The 12,357-nt window shown below is 36.4% G+C and overlaps 2 protein-coding genes across 4 annotated transcripts in view; one reads left to right on the forward strand and one right to left on the reverse strand.

Moving 5' to 3' along the window:
- The window catches only part of LOC122411798 (cuticle protein 19-like), a 47,824-nt gene that overhangs the window by 29,538 nt on the left and 5,929 nt on the right, over window positions 1-12,357 (reverse strand). The window lies entirely within an intron of this gene.
- Window positions 1-12,357, forward strand: part of AkhR (Adipokinetic hormone receptor) — a 33,995-nt gene that overhangs the window by 21,210 nt on the left and 428 nt on the right. For 2 of the 3 annotated variants that reach the window (XM_043420831.1, XM_043420832.1), the window contains exons 2-8: window positions 4,852-5,105; window positions 6,608-6,756; window positions 6,875-6,980; window positions 7,410-7,617; window positions 7,778-7,901; window positions 11,296-11,428; window positions 12,222-12,275. In XM_043420831.1, coding sequence (XP_043276766.1) covers window positions 4,852-5,105; window positions 6,608-6,756; window positions 6,875-6,980; window positions 7,410-7,617; window positions 7,778-7,901; window positions 11,296-11,428; window positions 12,222-12,275 — 1,028 coding nt within the window. Of the gene's footprint in view, window positions 1-3,473; window positions 4,024-4,851; window positions 5,106-6,607; window positions 6,757-6,874; window positions 6,981-7,409; window positions 7,618-7,777; window positions 7,902-11,295; window positions 11,429-12,221; window positions 12,276-12,357 lie in introns of those variants that run through there. The other variant, XM_043420833.1, reaches the window with a different exon arrangement.

Raw genomic sequence — 12,357 nt, forward strand, 5'->3', positions numbered from 1 at the left:
GCGATTGGTAAATATTTATCATCAGTAGGCAATGAACATTTCTATTTTTTTTTCTTTAATCTTTATTATTTCATAACTATTTTAAACACTCAGGATTGACTGGACGGATTTACTTGCAACAAAGACCAATGGAAAGGGAAAAATAAAAAAAAAATCGTCACCAATTTTCAGGTTCTTTCATGAAATGGTTTGTTTATGAGAGTCGTCCAAAATTCTTGCATGTACGGGTCTCATAAGTGAGACTTTGCAGGGGTTTTCGATGACGGAACGACGCCGTGTTGTTCCCCAGGAATCATCGGAGTTTCACGGGTTGTGAGAAAATGCGTGAAAACAAAAAAGAATTACGGTGCCGAAACGTCACACCGCGTTCCTCGTCTCACTTCGCACCCTACTCCTCAATTTGCTTGCTTTCCTCTTACTCGCTGGTTCAGCAATACATATACACGGTGTCCTCAAAGTGTCATTCTGACGATGAAACTCTTCGTCCATTTCCCTGCTTTTGAGATAAATCGTTTTGTTGAAGATTTCGAAAAATTTTCTCCCATAGCTCCGATAAAACGGACCGTTTCGGAAGTTTCCCGCCAACCCGAATACGTGTTTCCTAAAGCTGACGTCTCCCTTAATGATATGAAAAATTATAAAAAGTGACTGCCGTTAGGCGCAGAAGACAGAAAGTTATGACTTTCGAATTATGACAATTTTTGGGACATCCCATACATATATATCGAACTATGCACGCAGAAAATGAGAAAAAATGTAAGCGAGCGATGAATCGTAGTGGGATAAGACAAGGTTATTGCTTTAACAAGGATCAAGATTAGAGTTCGATCATTTCGTATGGGGAACTGGTGTTGTGCTATTTACAAAAAGAAATACGCAATTCTAACTTTTATCTTGATCGTATCTATCCAATGTCTGCGTAAAGCGTGTGCAAACTTTCGGGATCGAAATACAGCGATGATTGGGACACGATGGGATCTGAATCTTTCTTCGCGTTCGTGCACGCTCTTGAACGAGCGAAATTCAATTATTGATCCCTAGGAAAAATGTTCAAATTAAACGACGCAAACACGTATCATTTTAAATTTTTAGAGGGGAGAGTAGGGCGAAGCCGAACAGCCGGGCAAACGGAAACACGCCCCCGAAAATTTAGAACATTTTTTTTTTCATTGGAATTCTGCAAAATTTCATTATTCGGCCGAGAACGTGCTTCAAAAACTAAAAATTAAAAAAAAACATTTTTTTTGAAAATTTATTTATTTATTTTTTTTCAAGACACGCGGTAGCGGCTCGACGCCAAGTATTAAAAGAAAGAAAACGTGTAAAAGAAAAAGCCAGCGCGAGCCCTGCCGCACTTTTATATACGCGAATATGCCGATTTATGACGTCAGAGCGTTTTTCAAATCGTTCTCACGGACAAACTATTGCAGTTAAAAATTTGAAAATCGGTGACGATTTTTTTTCGATTTCTCTCTTTCAATTGGTTCAATCAATACATTGACTCATCAGCTCAAGATAAGCCGTGAAATAGTTATTATCATTGAAAATATGGATATTCCCATCAGATACCTTCATAGTACTTTTCTTTTTTTGAGGATATCCACCTGAAAGGGAGGAAAATCACAACTCTTTTGCTTTTTTTGGTAATACCACGGAAAACGAATATAACGTGTATTTAATAAAACAATAGCGATTCCAGGCGTTCTAGGAAACGAGGACGATATTGATGAACTATCAATTACATAACTAAGCCAGAGCTTGAAAATAAATTTATCAACGGAAGCAGAACAAGAGCACTATTCTCATCACACTCATTTTCACCTGAATCGAGTATCAAACCAATCTTATGGCGGAAATAATTCAGATTCGAATTTGAATAAAATAATTCACGCCTGAATTCCACGACGGAAATTTTATGAGGGTCTCGGTGAAAAAACGATTCGCGTTTGGGCAAATACGAGCCTAGACAGATGCTCGTTAAGCTCATTGGTTCCCCGGTGTAATGCGGAAGTGACTTGGGCGTCACTCTCTCAAGTCGCAGGACTTGTGAGGTGACAAAGACAATAAAGTTAGTACAAAGGAGAACCATCGTACGGTTGCAACAGCCTCTTCAAGAATGTTCAACGGAAGGGTCTATATCCCTCGCGCGAATATATACAAAAGACAGTGAGAAATGTGCTGACACAAACGATCGATCGGAAATATTCGTTTGAATGGCAAGTGAGAATGGCATTCGAAAATGCTGAGGAAATGAGAAAAAAAACTGTAGTACGTTTTAAATTTCGAATAACGACGTTCTGATCAAGCATTTGACCTGTCGACCTGCACTTTTGGACCGTTGCGATCATGCACTGATAACGAACTTTTTCAGCGATCATATGTAGCGAATCATGTGAATATGATCAACACGGTGTGCATATATTTAACGCATATACCTAACGCATTCGCTCGTAGAAAGAGTTTATTCAAAATCTCTTCTTACGAAACGACGATGCGATATGTTTTTTGAACGTGTTCCATGAATGTGTCCGGGTGCACGTACCGTGGGTGAGGGCATCCCTCCATCGAAGTTCAATATTTTAAGCGAGCTTTTGGGACACCCTGTAAATGAGGATAGAAATTTTCATTATATATTTACTCAATATAGTGGAAGCACTTGGGAAGCGCGTGTTCGCGATCTTGTGCGGCTATCATGCCGCTTCGATAATACAAATCACATATGAATATTGTTCATTTGCGATGTTAAATTTAATTCGATTACGGATTCGTTCGCGCGTTGTGCAACGCGAGATTGACCGATTTTTATGGTATGGAAACAATGAAAAATCCCGATACAATTGTCGTCAAGTTATTTTATTAGGTTTCACAATTCTCTAATTAAATGTGACGATTCAATTCATATGGGGTGCTTTAGTTTCAAAGAATATTCATGCACATTTCGCGTTATATCTTTAACAAAGAAACGGACCGATCCTGAAGGAGATTTTTTTTTAAAAATAGAGTTTCGGAAAACAGCGGAACTGAGGATTAAAAGTTCGAAGAATAACGAACAAGCATTGTTTAAATAAAAAAGTCCGAAAAACATATTGAAAGAATGAGTCGAAGAAATTGTTTCTCATTATATAACGACGCAAATATGTTTGCAAGCGTGTACTAATCACTCTTCCACCGCAAATACGTTCCATCATTCCAGCATCGTGTTCACTGAAACTTTCGCGGTTCTTTTCGAAAAAAAGTTTTCGAGTTCTCGCAGCTGAAACTGTTTCACTCCCACACGTTCAGACATACTATCCAATATTTTTTCACATGTTCGCAGAAGTTTGTTTCACGGATGAGAAAAAAATTGCATCGAATTACGCTTTATCACGGGAAGCTATATTTGTATCGATTATTGAATATAGAAAGGGGATAACGAAAATGTTGTGCTTCAAGACTCAACGATGCTTCATATCTATCATTATTATTTTTTCAGTTTCATGTTCAAATTATATAAATCCACGTTGACCTTCCTTCGAATATTTTTCTTCAAACAGATCGTGATCGCGAATCATTGCCAGTATCGCGACACCACCAAATATTGAAGAAAATATTTGGAAAATGCATATTTAAGCTTGGCGAATACTTGTGATTTTTTGGGGGTGGATTTTCATTTTATATGAAATATTATTATTCGATGAACGATGAAGGAGCGACGGGCGCGCGGTTCGTTACCGATGACCTGCGCGGATGCCGGATATCCTCCGACGGAAAAGATTTCGCGTTGTAATAGAGATGTTCAGTGTCGTTTCGCACCCGAATCCGGGAGGGCATGAAAGGAAAAACCGCAATACTTATACCAGTCATTTGTCAGGGATCGTATTTCCTGCATGCTGTTTGCGAGAATATACATAGATCAACGTCATTTATTGTGTCGTTACTTATTTATTCGCTGAGAGTGATTTTTATTGCTTCGAAAGTGAATTCATTTCTTTTGAGAGAAAATTTGTTCACGAAACTTTAACGCGCAGCGCCTGTCGATTGAAGGTAATGATAAATTGGCGTACGATTGAACACGCTCATAAAAACTTTATTGCAGTTTTCTTATTTTGGGTATTCTCAGTCCCGCGGTCGAGCTTGATAAGGGACAATTGATTTAATAATAAAGATTGTTTGTCAAAAGATATCGATGGATTTAAAACAATGCATCATTGATCGTTGTTTATTTTTGCATTTTAGTGCTGATTATAGAAGAGGCGAAGAGTTTTATGTTGATTCGATTATTGAAATATCGTTTGTCAATCAATAACATTTTCATTTAATGAGTTTTAGTCTTGGTGCTATGAAAAACGAGTGTTTCAAATGAAACGAAAATCACACACGTGATCGATGCATCGTTCGTTATCATCGAGTTTATTTAAATCGTGCCGATATTTCCGGATTTTCCGAGTACACGATCCTCGGATTCGTGTGGCCGAATTCCGTAGCCGCACAGCAAACGCATACACATATATGAATACACTCACGGGACTTTCGAGTCCTTAAATAAACGTGGAAGAACGTGTAAATATTTATCGCGGAAATGGCATTCACGTATCGCTATTCAATTTCACTATTTGTCCATTGATTCACTCGTCTCGGGTCGATTCAGTCGAGATCGAAACTCCTCGATGAATATAAATTTTTAATTGCCCAAATTTTGAACTTGAACTCTTGATTTTTCAATTTTCATGTTTAACGCTCGGTTCCTTGGCTTTTCTTTCACTACCATTTGCCATTACAAAAAGAATATTTTCTCACCATGTAATGACTCGAGAGAATGATATATAATTGAATATTTTATTTGTATATTGTATTGTAACGTTATTCTTTTAGCTCGCCTACCTGTCGCGAATAACGAAATGATGAATATAACAGCTCAAGCTCTCAACGAGACGGATAGTTTCGAGCCTCCGATCGACATGCGTTTCAACGAGGGCCATTTGGTCAGTATTGTCACATACAGCGTTCTCATGGTAATATCCATCGCTGGGAATACCACAGTTTTGGTTCTTATATGTAAAAAAAGGCGTACCAATCGATCGAGGATCAACACGATGTTGATTCATCTAGCAATTGCAGATTTGATGGTAATTCATTTTTTGTGGGCTGTATAGGGGATTGTAGAACAAAGTGGAACCCCTTCCTTCAAATTTAGAACATTTTTTTTCCATTCGAAATCTGCAAAATTTCGTTATTCGGCTGAGAACATGCTTCAATAACTAAAAATAATTAAAAAAAAAACATTTTTTTGAAAATTGAATTTTGTTTTCAATGAATAAATTAAACTATCAGCTTAAGATAAGCCGTGAAATAGTTATTACATTTGAAAATATGGATATTTCCAACATAATATGTGATATTTATATAATTTTATTTCATTAATGATAGCTTCATGGTACTCTTAAGAGAACGTGGGGTAAAAGGGCACCATAAGCAATTGAGCTAGATACGTCAGCTTACATATGTTCTGTAAACTAATGCTGTATTAAAAAATTTGTTATTTCACACTTATATCTCATATCCTGAAACACTGAAAAAAATAAAAATTATGGGGCAAAGTGGACTCCCCCTCGAAAAAAATGCTCCTGTGAGGATTTTGACTAATTTTCTCAGGTGTGTGGTGAAATTAAATAAAATTTGAATTTTATGAAAAAAAAATGGGGCAAAGTGGCCTTCTCTTTGTGTAAAAAAATGGTTGTGACCGGTTTGTCCGATTTTTTTAACTTAGTTTGAATATTGTCAAAAGTTCTTCGTTTCTTGACGTTCTATTTCAACTGAACTTTGTCGAAATTTATGAAACGGAAGAAGAATCAATGGAAGAACATACGCACTGTTCTCATCACACTCATTTTCATCTGAAACAAGAAAAAAACAATGGCCGTGAAAGCCTCAAAACTAGAAGAAAAAAACAATTTTATGAAGAAAATAATTGAGATTTTAATTTGAGTCAAAATCCACGAATGAAATTCTTTCATAGAGATCGAAGTGGGATCCGCTCATTCGAAACCTAGAACAGCATTTTTAGTGCCATCAAAAGACATTTTCCTATCCCAATAATAACTATTGGTAGTAATAACTATTTCACGACTTATCTTGAGCTGATAGGTCAGTCAATTTATTGATTGAAAAAAAATTCAATTAAAAAAATTGTCTTTTTTTAAATTTTGAGTTTTTCAAGCATGTTCTCAGCCCAATAACGAAATTTTATAATACAGATTTCCAATTGACAATAGAAGGTTCTAAATTATCGGGGGGTTGTTCCGCTTTGCCCGGCTCTGTCCTATTCTTCCCTATAGAGTCTAGTCAACAAGCTGCATTGGCTTGAAGCTTTATGAGGTACATTGATCCAAGCATATTATTGGTTGTATCACATAAGATTTCATTTCCTCCTTAAATTTTGGCCCGGGCTTTTCAATTGTCGAATCGCTTCTTTTTTACGTTACTTGATTTTTTTGCGGACTTTTTTCCGCTTTGAACATCAAACAATGAAATCGAAGTTCGTAGATCTTGTTAATGCGCCTATTTGGACCGGTGTACCTTGGACGATAGAACGTCAATCGATCATGCATTTCATGAAAAATCTTTACAGGTTACATTGCTTACGATGCCTCTAGAGATAGCGTGGGCCGTGACCGTATCGTGGAGAGCCGGCGATGCCATGTGCCGAATAATGGCGTTTTTTCGTATATTTGGAATATTCTTGTCGTCATTTATCCTCGTTTGTATAAGCGTCGATAGGTAAGAACCTCTGAAATAACAATTTATCATCGCATCACTGTTGGAGAAAAAAAGCAAATTGTTTAATTTTTTTATTTTTTTATTTATTGATTATTCGAACAATTTTTTTTCTATCGAGATATTATGCTGTGCTTCGGCCCCTCCATCTGATGGACGTCGATTGGAGAGGCAAAGTAATGCTCATTGGGGCCTGGTCCGCTGCTGTCCTCTGTTCGGCTCCTCAAGTAAGTTTTCTTTCCTTTAGATTTCAAATTTCATACACGAATACGGACCTGTTGGAATGCACATACTCGATGGATAACTAAATTCTAAGGAGAAAAGTTCTTTTCGAATTTTCCCAACGATCTATCGTTGATGAGGTATTGAAGGTAGAAAATCATGAGCGGTTTAATCGGGATTGGGATCACGGTTTAATCGGGATTGGGACTGACGTGAATGGGGCGTGGCACTCCTCCGCGCCGCCGCTTACTCATCCGACTACCAGATTCGTTGAAACCGAATATAATCGGATGAATAATGTCTTTCTGAGGGTTCCTCAGAATAGAACGAAACGACTGGACTTTTGGCTGCAGAATTTCGTATTCCATTCGATGAGTGCGCTTTTCTTAGGATTTTTGCAATTTTTCGAATTAAAAAACTTGTTCTCGTCCCAGATGGTTGTTTTTCACGTACAAGCACATCCGAAAGTACCAACGTACGAACAATGCATCACGTATAACGCCATTGCGAGTGACAGCCACGAGCTTATATACTTCCTTTTCGGGATGGTCATGATGTACTGCTTTCCCCTGATTGTCATCATATACACGTATTCGAGCATTCTCTTGGAGATTTACAGACGCTCCAGGGAATCAGTTAGTGGTAAGTCTACAGCAGATTATATATAGCAAAACGATTGTAATACCATGAATTCATTATTCCAAGTTTTATCCTCTTTATACAGGAACCTCTTTCATTAATTTTTCCGTTCTTAATGAGCAAAAACATTTATAAAATATAATATGACTTTTATCGATTTCAGATAGAATTCGTCGTTCTTCACTCGGATTTCTCGGTCGGGCGAAAATACGAACCCTCAAAATGACCATTATTATCGTTGTTGTTTTCTTCGTCTGTTGGACACCTTATTACATCATGAGTGTTTGGTGAGCTTTTGTCGCATTGGCCCAGTCAACGGGGATTCAAACTTTAATTCCAATTTCAGTTTTCAATTTTAATGACAACTCTATTTTCATTACATTTGCATCTTGAATAAATATCGATATTGGTAACTATTTTTAATAATAGGGTCACATTCCACCAATTATGGAATTAATATGTGCCGGAGGGTCTGAATTATGAGTAAAGGTCATTGCTTTTCAAAAGTACGTGTCACCGTGAGCTTTCATGATTTTTCCAAATTTTTCTGTCGAGCCGTTTCGAAGTTATAGATGCTTCGAAATTTGAGAATTTGCAATTGTTCATTTTTTTTGTGTTGGAGATGTCGAACCTCTGAATTATTGGCAGTATTACGATATCTGTGGCCCCAAGTTTTGACTATGTAGTCTTTATATTTGGCCCAACATAAGACTTTTTTCAAGAGTGACAAAAATCGAAATTCGGCCTTTAAGGGGGTGAAACAGGGGGTTGAAAGTTGAAGCATTATAATGTTTGTGGTCCCTAATTCTGACGATACAGCGTCTATATTTCATCAAAAATCAGACTTTTTTTAATATACTCAAGATCCAAGTTCGACCATTAAGGGAGTGATAGAGTGGTTTCAAAGTTGCAGCGTTTTTATAATGTATATTATTTGTGGTCGCTAATTATGACCATGCAAACTTTTTTAAACAAAAATAATCGGGACTCGACCTTTGAGGGGGGAAAATTAGAGACATGAAGTTTGCGTATTATATTATTTGGGGTACCGAAATTGTGTTAAAAAAATTGGCAGACTTCCATCCCTACCAGAAACATCTCTACCAAAATTCAATACTACCAATTACATCTCCACTAAAATTAATGTCTATCCAAAAAACAAGTCTCGTAACATTTCTACCACGATTAAAACACTACCCCGTAACAACTCTACCAAAATAGATATATAATTAATTTTATAAATGTCTACCACGTAACATCTCTACCAGAAAATATTTCCACCACATAAAATGTCTATCCGTATACATCGCCGCAACCTCCACTTTTGTTGGTAAGGAAGGGTTAACTTTTATAAAAAGATAACCTATTTAACCGTGAAAATTTAGTCATTAAAGTCATTAAAATCTATTAATGACTCAATTTTCAAAAAGATAAACCTATTTAACCGTGAAAATTGAGTCATTGAAGGCATTAAAATATTTTAATGACTTAATTTTCACGGTTAAATAGGTTATCTTTTTATAAAAGTTAACCCTTCCTTACCAACAAAAGTGGAGGTTGTGATGTATACGGATAGACATTTTATGTGGTGGAAATATTTTCTGGTAGAGATGTTACGTGGTAGACATTTATAAAATGAATTATATTTATTTTGGTAGAGTTGTTACGGGGTTGTATTTTAATCGTGGTAGAAATGTTACGGGACTTGTTTTTTTGGATAGACATTAATTTTGGTGGAGATGTAATTGGTAGTATTGAATTTTGGTAAAGATGTTTCTGGTAGGGATGGAAGTCTGCCAAAAAATTTGGAAATTAAATGTGTTCTCTCGGGGGCTCTGCCCCGCGGGGGGCTTCGCCCCCTCGACCCCCCCCCCCCCCGCCCGTTGATGGTTGCGATCGCGGATATAGTTCCGAAAGAGACATTTCGATTTGAACACCCAACTTTTGCACACATAAGAAGGAGGTTAAAACAAGATCACACCTAAAATTGCAACCGCGGCAAATGTTTTTTAAAATTTTTATCACTATTTTTGTGTGGCGGTAGCCAACTCGAGAAGACGCGCGCAGAGCACCTTCGATGTGTGTGCGGAATCATTGGGCGAGTTGTGAGCACTTTCAATGTATGTCCGGAATCGTTGGGTGGGTCTGGAGCACCTTCGATGTGTGTGCGGAATCGTTAGGTGGGTTTGGAGCACCTACGATGTGTGTGCGGAATTGTTGGGTGGGTCTGAAGCACCTTCGATGTGTGTGCGGAATCGTTGGGTGGGTCTGCAACACCTTCGATAAGTTCCAAATAACTGCCGAACACTTTTTAAATTACTCATATTCTAGAATATAAACGTCGAATTTCAAGGAAATCTGCCAAAAAATACTTTCTCTTAGAAAAAATTTAAAATCTCTGTTTCACCCCTTTAAAAGCCGAATTTCGATTTTTTTTACTCTTGAAAAAAGTCTTATTTCGGGCCAAATATGAAGACTACATGGCTAAAACTTGGGGCCACAGATATCGTAATATCCCCGAATTATTTTTTGAAACATCAAACGTAATGATTTTCATGTAAAAAAATTTCAGCTTTTCAATAAAATAATTTTCAATAATCTCCGGTATCGGGAAGATTCCGAAAAAAGCGATTATAACTTTAACATCGCTTTTTCTACTAATGTATTATTTTTGAATTTTTAAAAAATATTTTTTTTCGAAAAGTTTAGACTTTTTTTTTTACAAAAGAACAGTGCTATTTTATTTTGGGATTCTTGAAAAATCAACCCTAAAACAATTAAATTGAAAGTTGTGTTATGAACTATCCATGAATGAGTGTGTGCCATGCTGCCGCAACGGTCTTTTATGAGTTGAAATTCAAAGATCTCGATATATAACATTGTATTCAGTGGCTAAGTACTTCAATATGTATATAAAAAACATGACAGATGCGAGAAAATATAAATATTGTAGGGAAGGTGATGTATTAAATCTTTATTATCTTTACTCATTTCGACACTGTTGACATAGAAACAAGTAATTTCAACCTATATGACGTGACGACCATTGCGGCAGCATGGCACACACCTATAATTCGTAACATAACATTGAACTTAATTGTTTTATGGTTGATTTTTCAAGAATCTCAAAATAAAATAGCACTGTTCCTTTGTAAAAAAAAGTTTAAACTTTTTGAAAAAAAAAAACATTTAAAAAAATCTTTAAAATGATACATTAGTACAAAAAGTGATGTTAAAGTTAAAATCGCTTTTTTTGGGATCTTCCCAATACCGAATAATATTAAAAATATTTTTATTCAAAAGCTGAGATTTTTTTACATAAAAATCACTACGTTTAATGTTTCAAAAAAATAATTCAGAAGTTCGACATTTTCAACACAAAAAGTTAATAATTGCAAATTTTCAAATTTCGAAACCTCTACAACTTTGAAACGGCCCGACAGAAAAATTTGGAAAAAATTGGTGGAATGACCCAATAATAGTAGGTTAATCAACATATTTAATTGGCTGCATATTCAATCGATTACTAAAATAAAATTTTTGATTCAGTTTATTAAAACTGAAAGTTGAATAATTTTTCAATTGTAGTAATAATACGGATGAATTCATATCTTCCGCGGTATAAACAAATGGATTCAATTGAACGAGTAAATTCTGAATCTTGCTTAACAATGTTTTAAGGTACTTCATCGATCGTGACACAGCAACGCAGCTCGACCAACGTATTCAAAAAGCTCTCCTTCTCTTCGCCTGTACGAATTCATGCATGAATCCCATCGTTTACGGCGCTTTTAATATTCGTCGCAATTCTCAGGTGCGTGAATCAAACTCCATCGAATTACATGATAAATCAAGCCGTTATAAGCCGATGGCGATATTAGAAAAACGTTGGCACCTTTTGATTAACGTTTGATAACCGAAGGTTCATTTAGAATGAGTCTATGGATCAGAATCCATTAGAAGATGGACGAAAAAAAGAAAAACCGTCGGTTGTGTTCACTCAAAGTTCTGAATTCACCTCTGCAATTCACAAAAAAATCATGTAACTTTTGAAATTAATGATATCATCATTTTTCATTTATTCAGATTAACGATAAAACTGATGTATTTATTTATTCGAGTATAGTCCTATATACTTAGGGTTATTAATGTCAGAAAGAGCAGAGGGTGAGAGGGAGGGGGGGGGGGGGGAAGCGAGATTTCAAGCTCGTCTGCTTCACATACGTAAATATACGAATCGAGCTGCTATGGCCGCCAGAGAAACAGCAGCAAACTTAGAAATCTTTTTTTTTAGACTTGTGAAAATCTATTGAACTTTGCAATACGATCGGTCCGTCACTGCCATTTTTCTGCATCAGTTTATCCTCGTAATGTCCAAATGAATGGTTTGATTTTGAAAAATTTTCATTTGAATATCTCGAAGCAGTGAACTTGGACGTGAGACGCGTTGGAGCAGGAAGATTATACTTATTCATAATTATATCATGAATAAAAGTTCAAGGTTATGCAATGGAGGTTTATCGGAAGGTCAAACCTCAACGTTGCGTATAATGTAATTGTGATTAGGAAGCAATAGTGAGAACGGAAAATATGTAATCTCGTTTTAGAAATCTGCGCGGGTGCCTACCATTGAGACACGTGTTACACCGCTTTCTTTATCGGTAAGACTCGTCGGATAACATGTTGATAAAAATTTATGTATCTTTCAATGTAATGGCAACAAAACGCATACTAATCTGAGCA

The sequence above is a fragment of the Venturia canescens genome, chromosome 6 (genome assembly GCF_019457755.1).
Source record: "Venturia canescens isolate UGA chromosome 6, ASM1945775v1, whole genome shotgun sequence".
Taxonomy (NCBI): Eukaryota; Metazoa; Arthropoda; class Insecta; order Hymenoptera; family Ichneumonidae; genus Venturia; species Venturia canescens.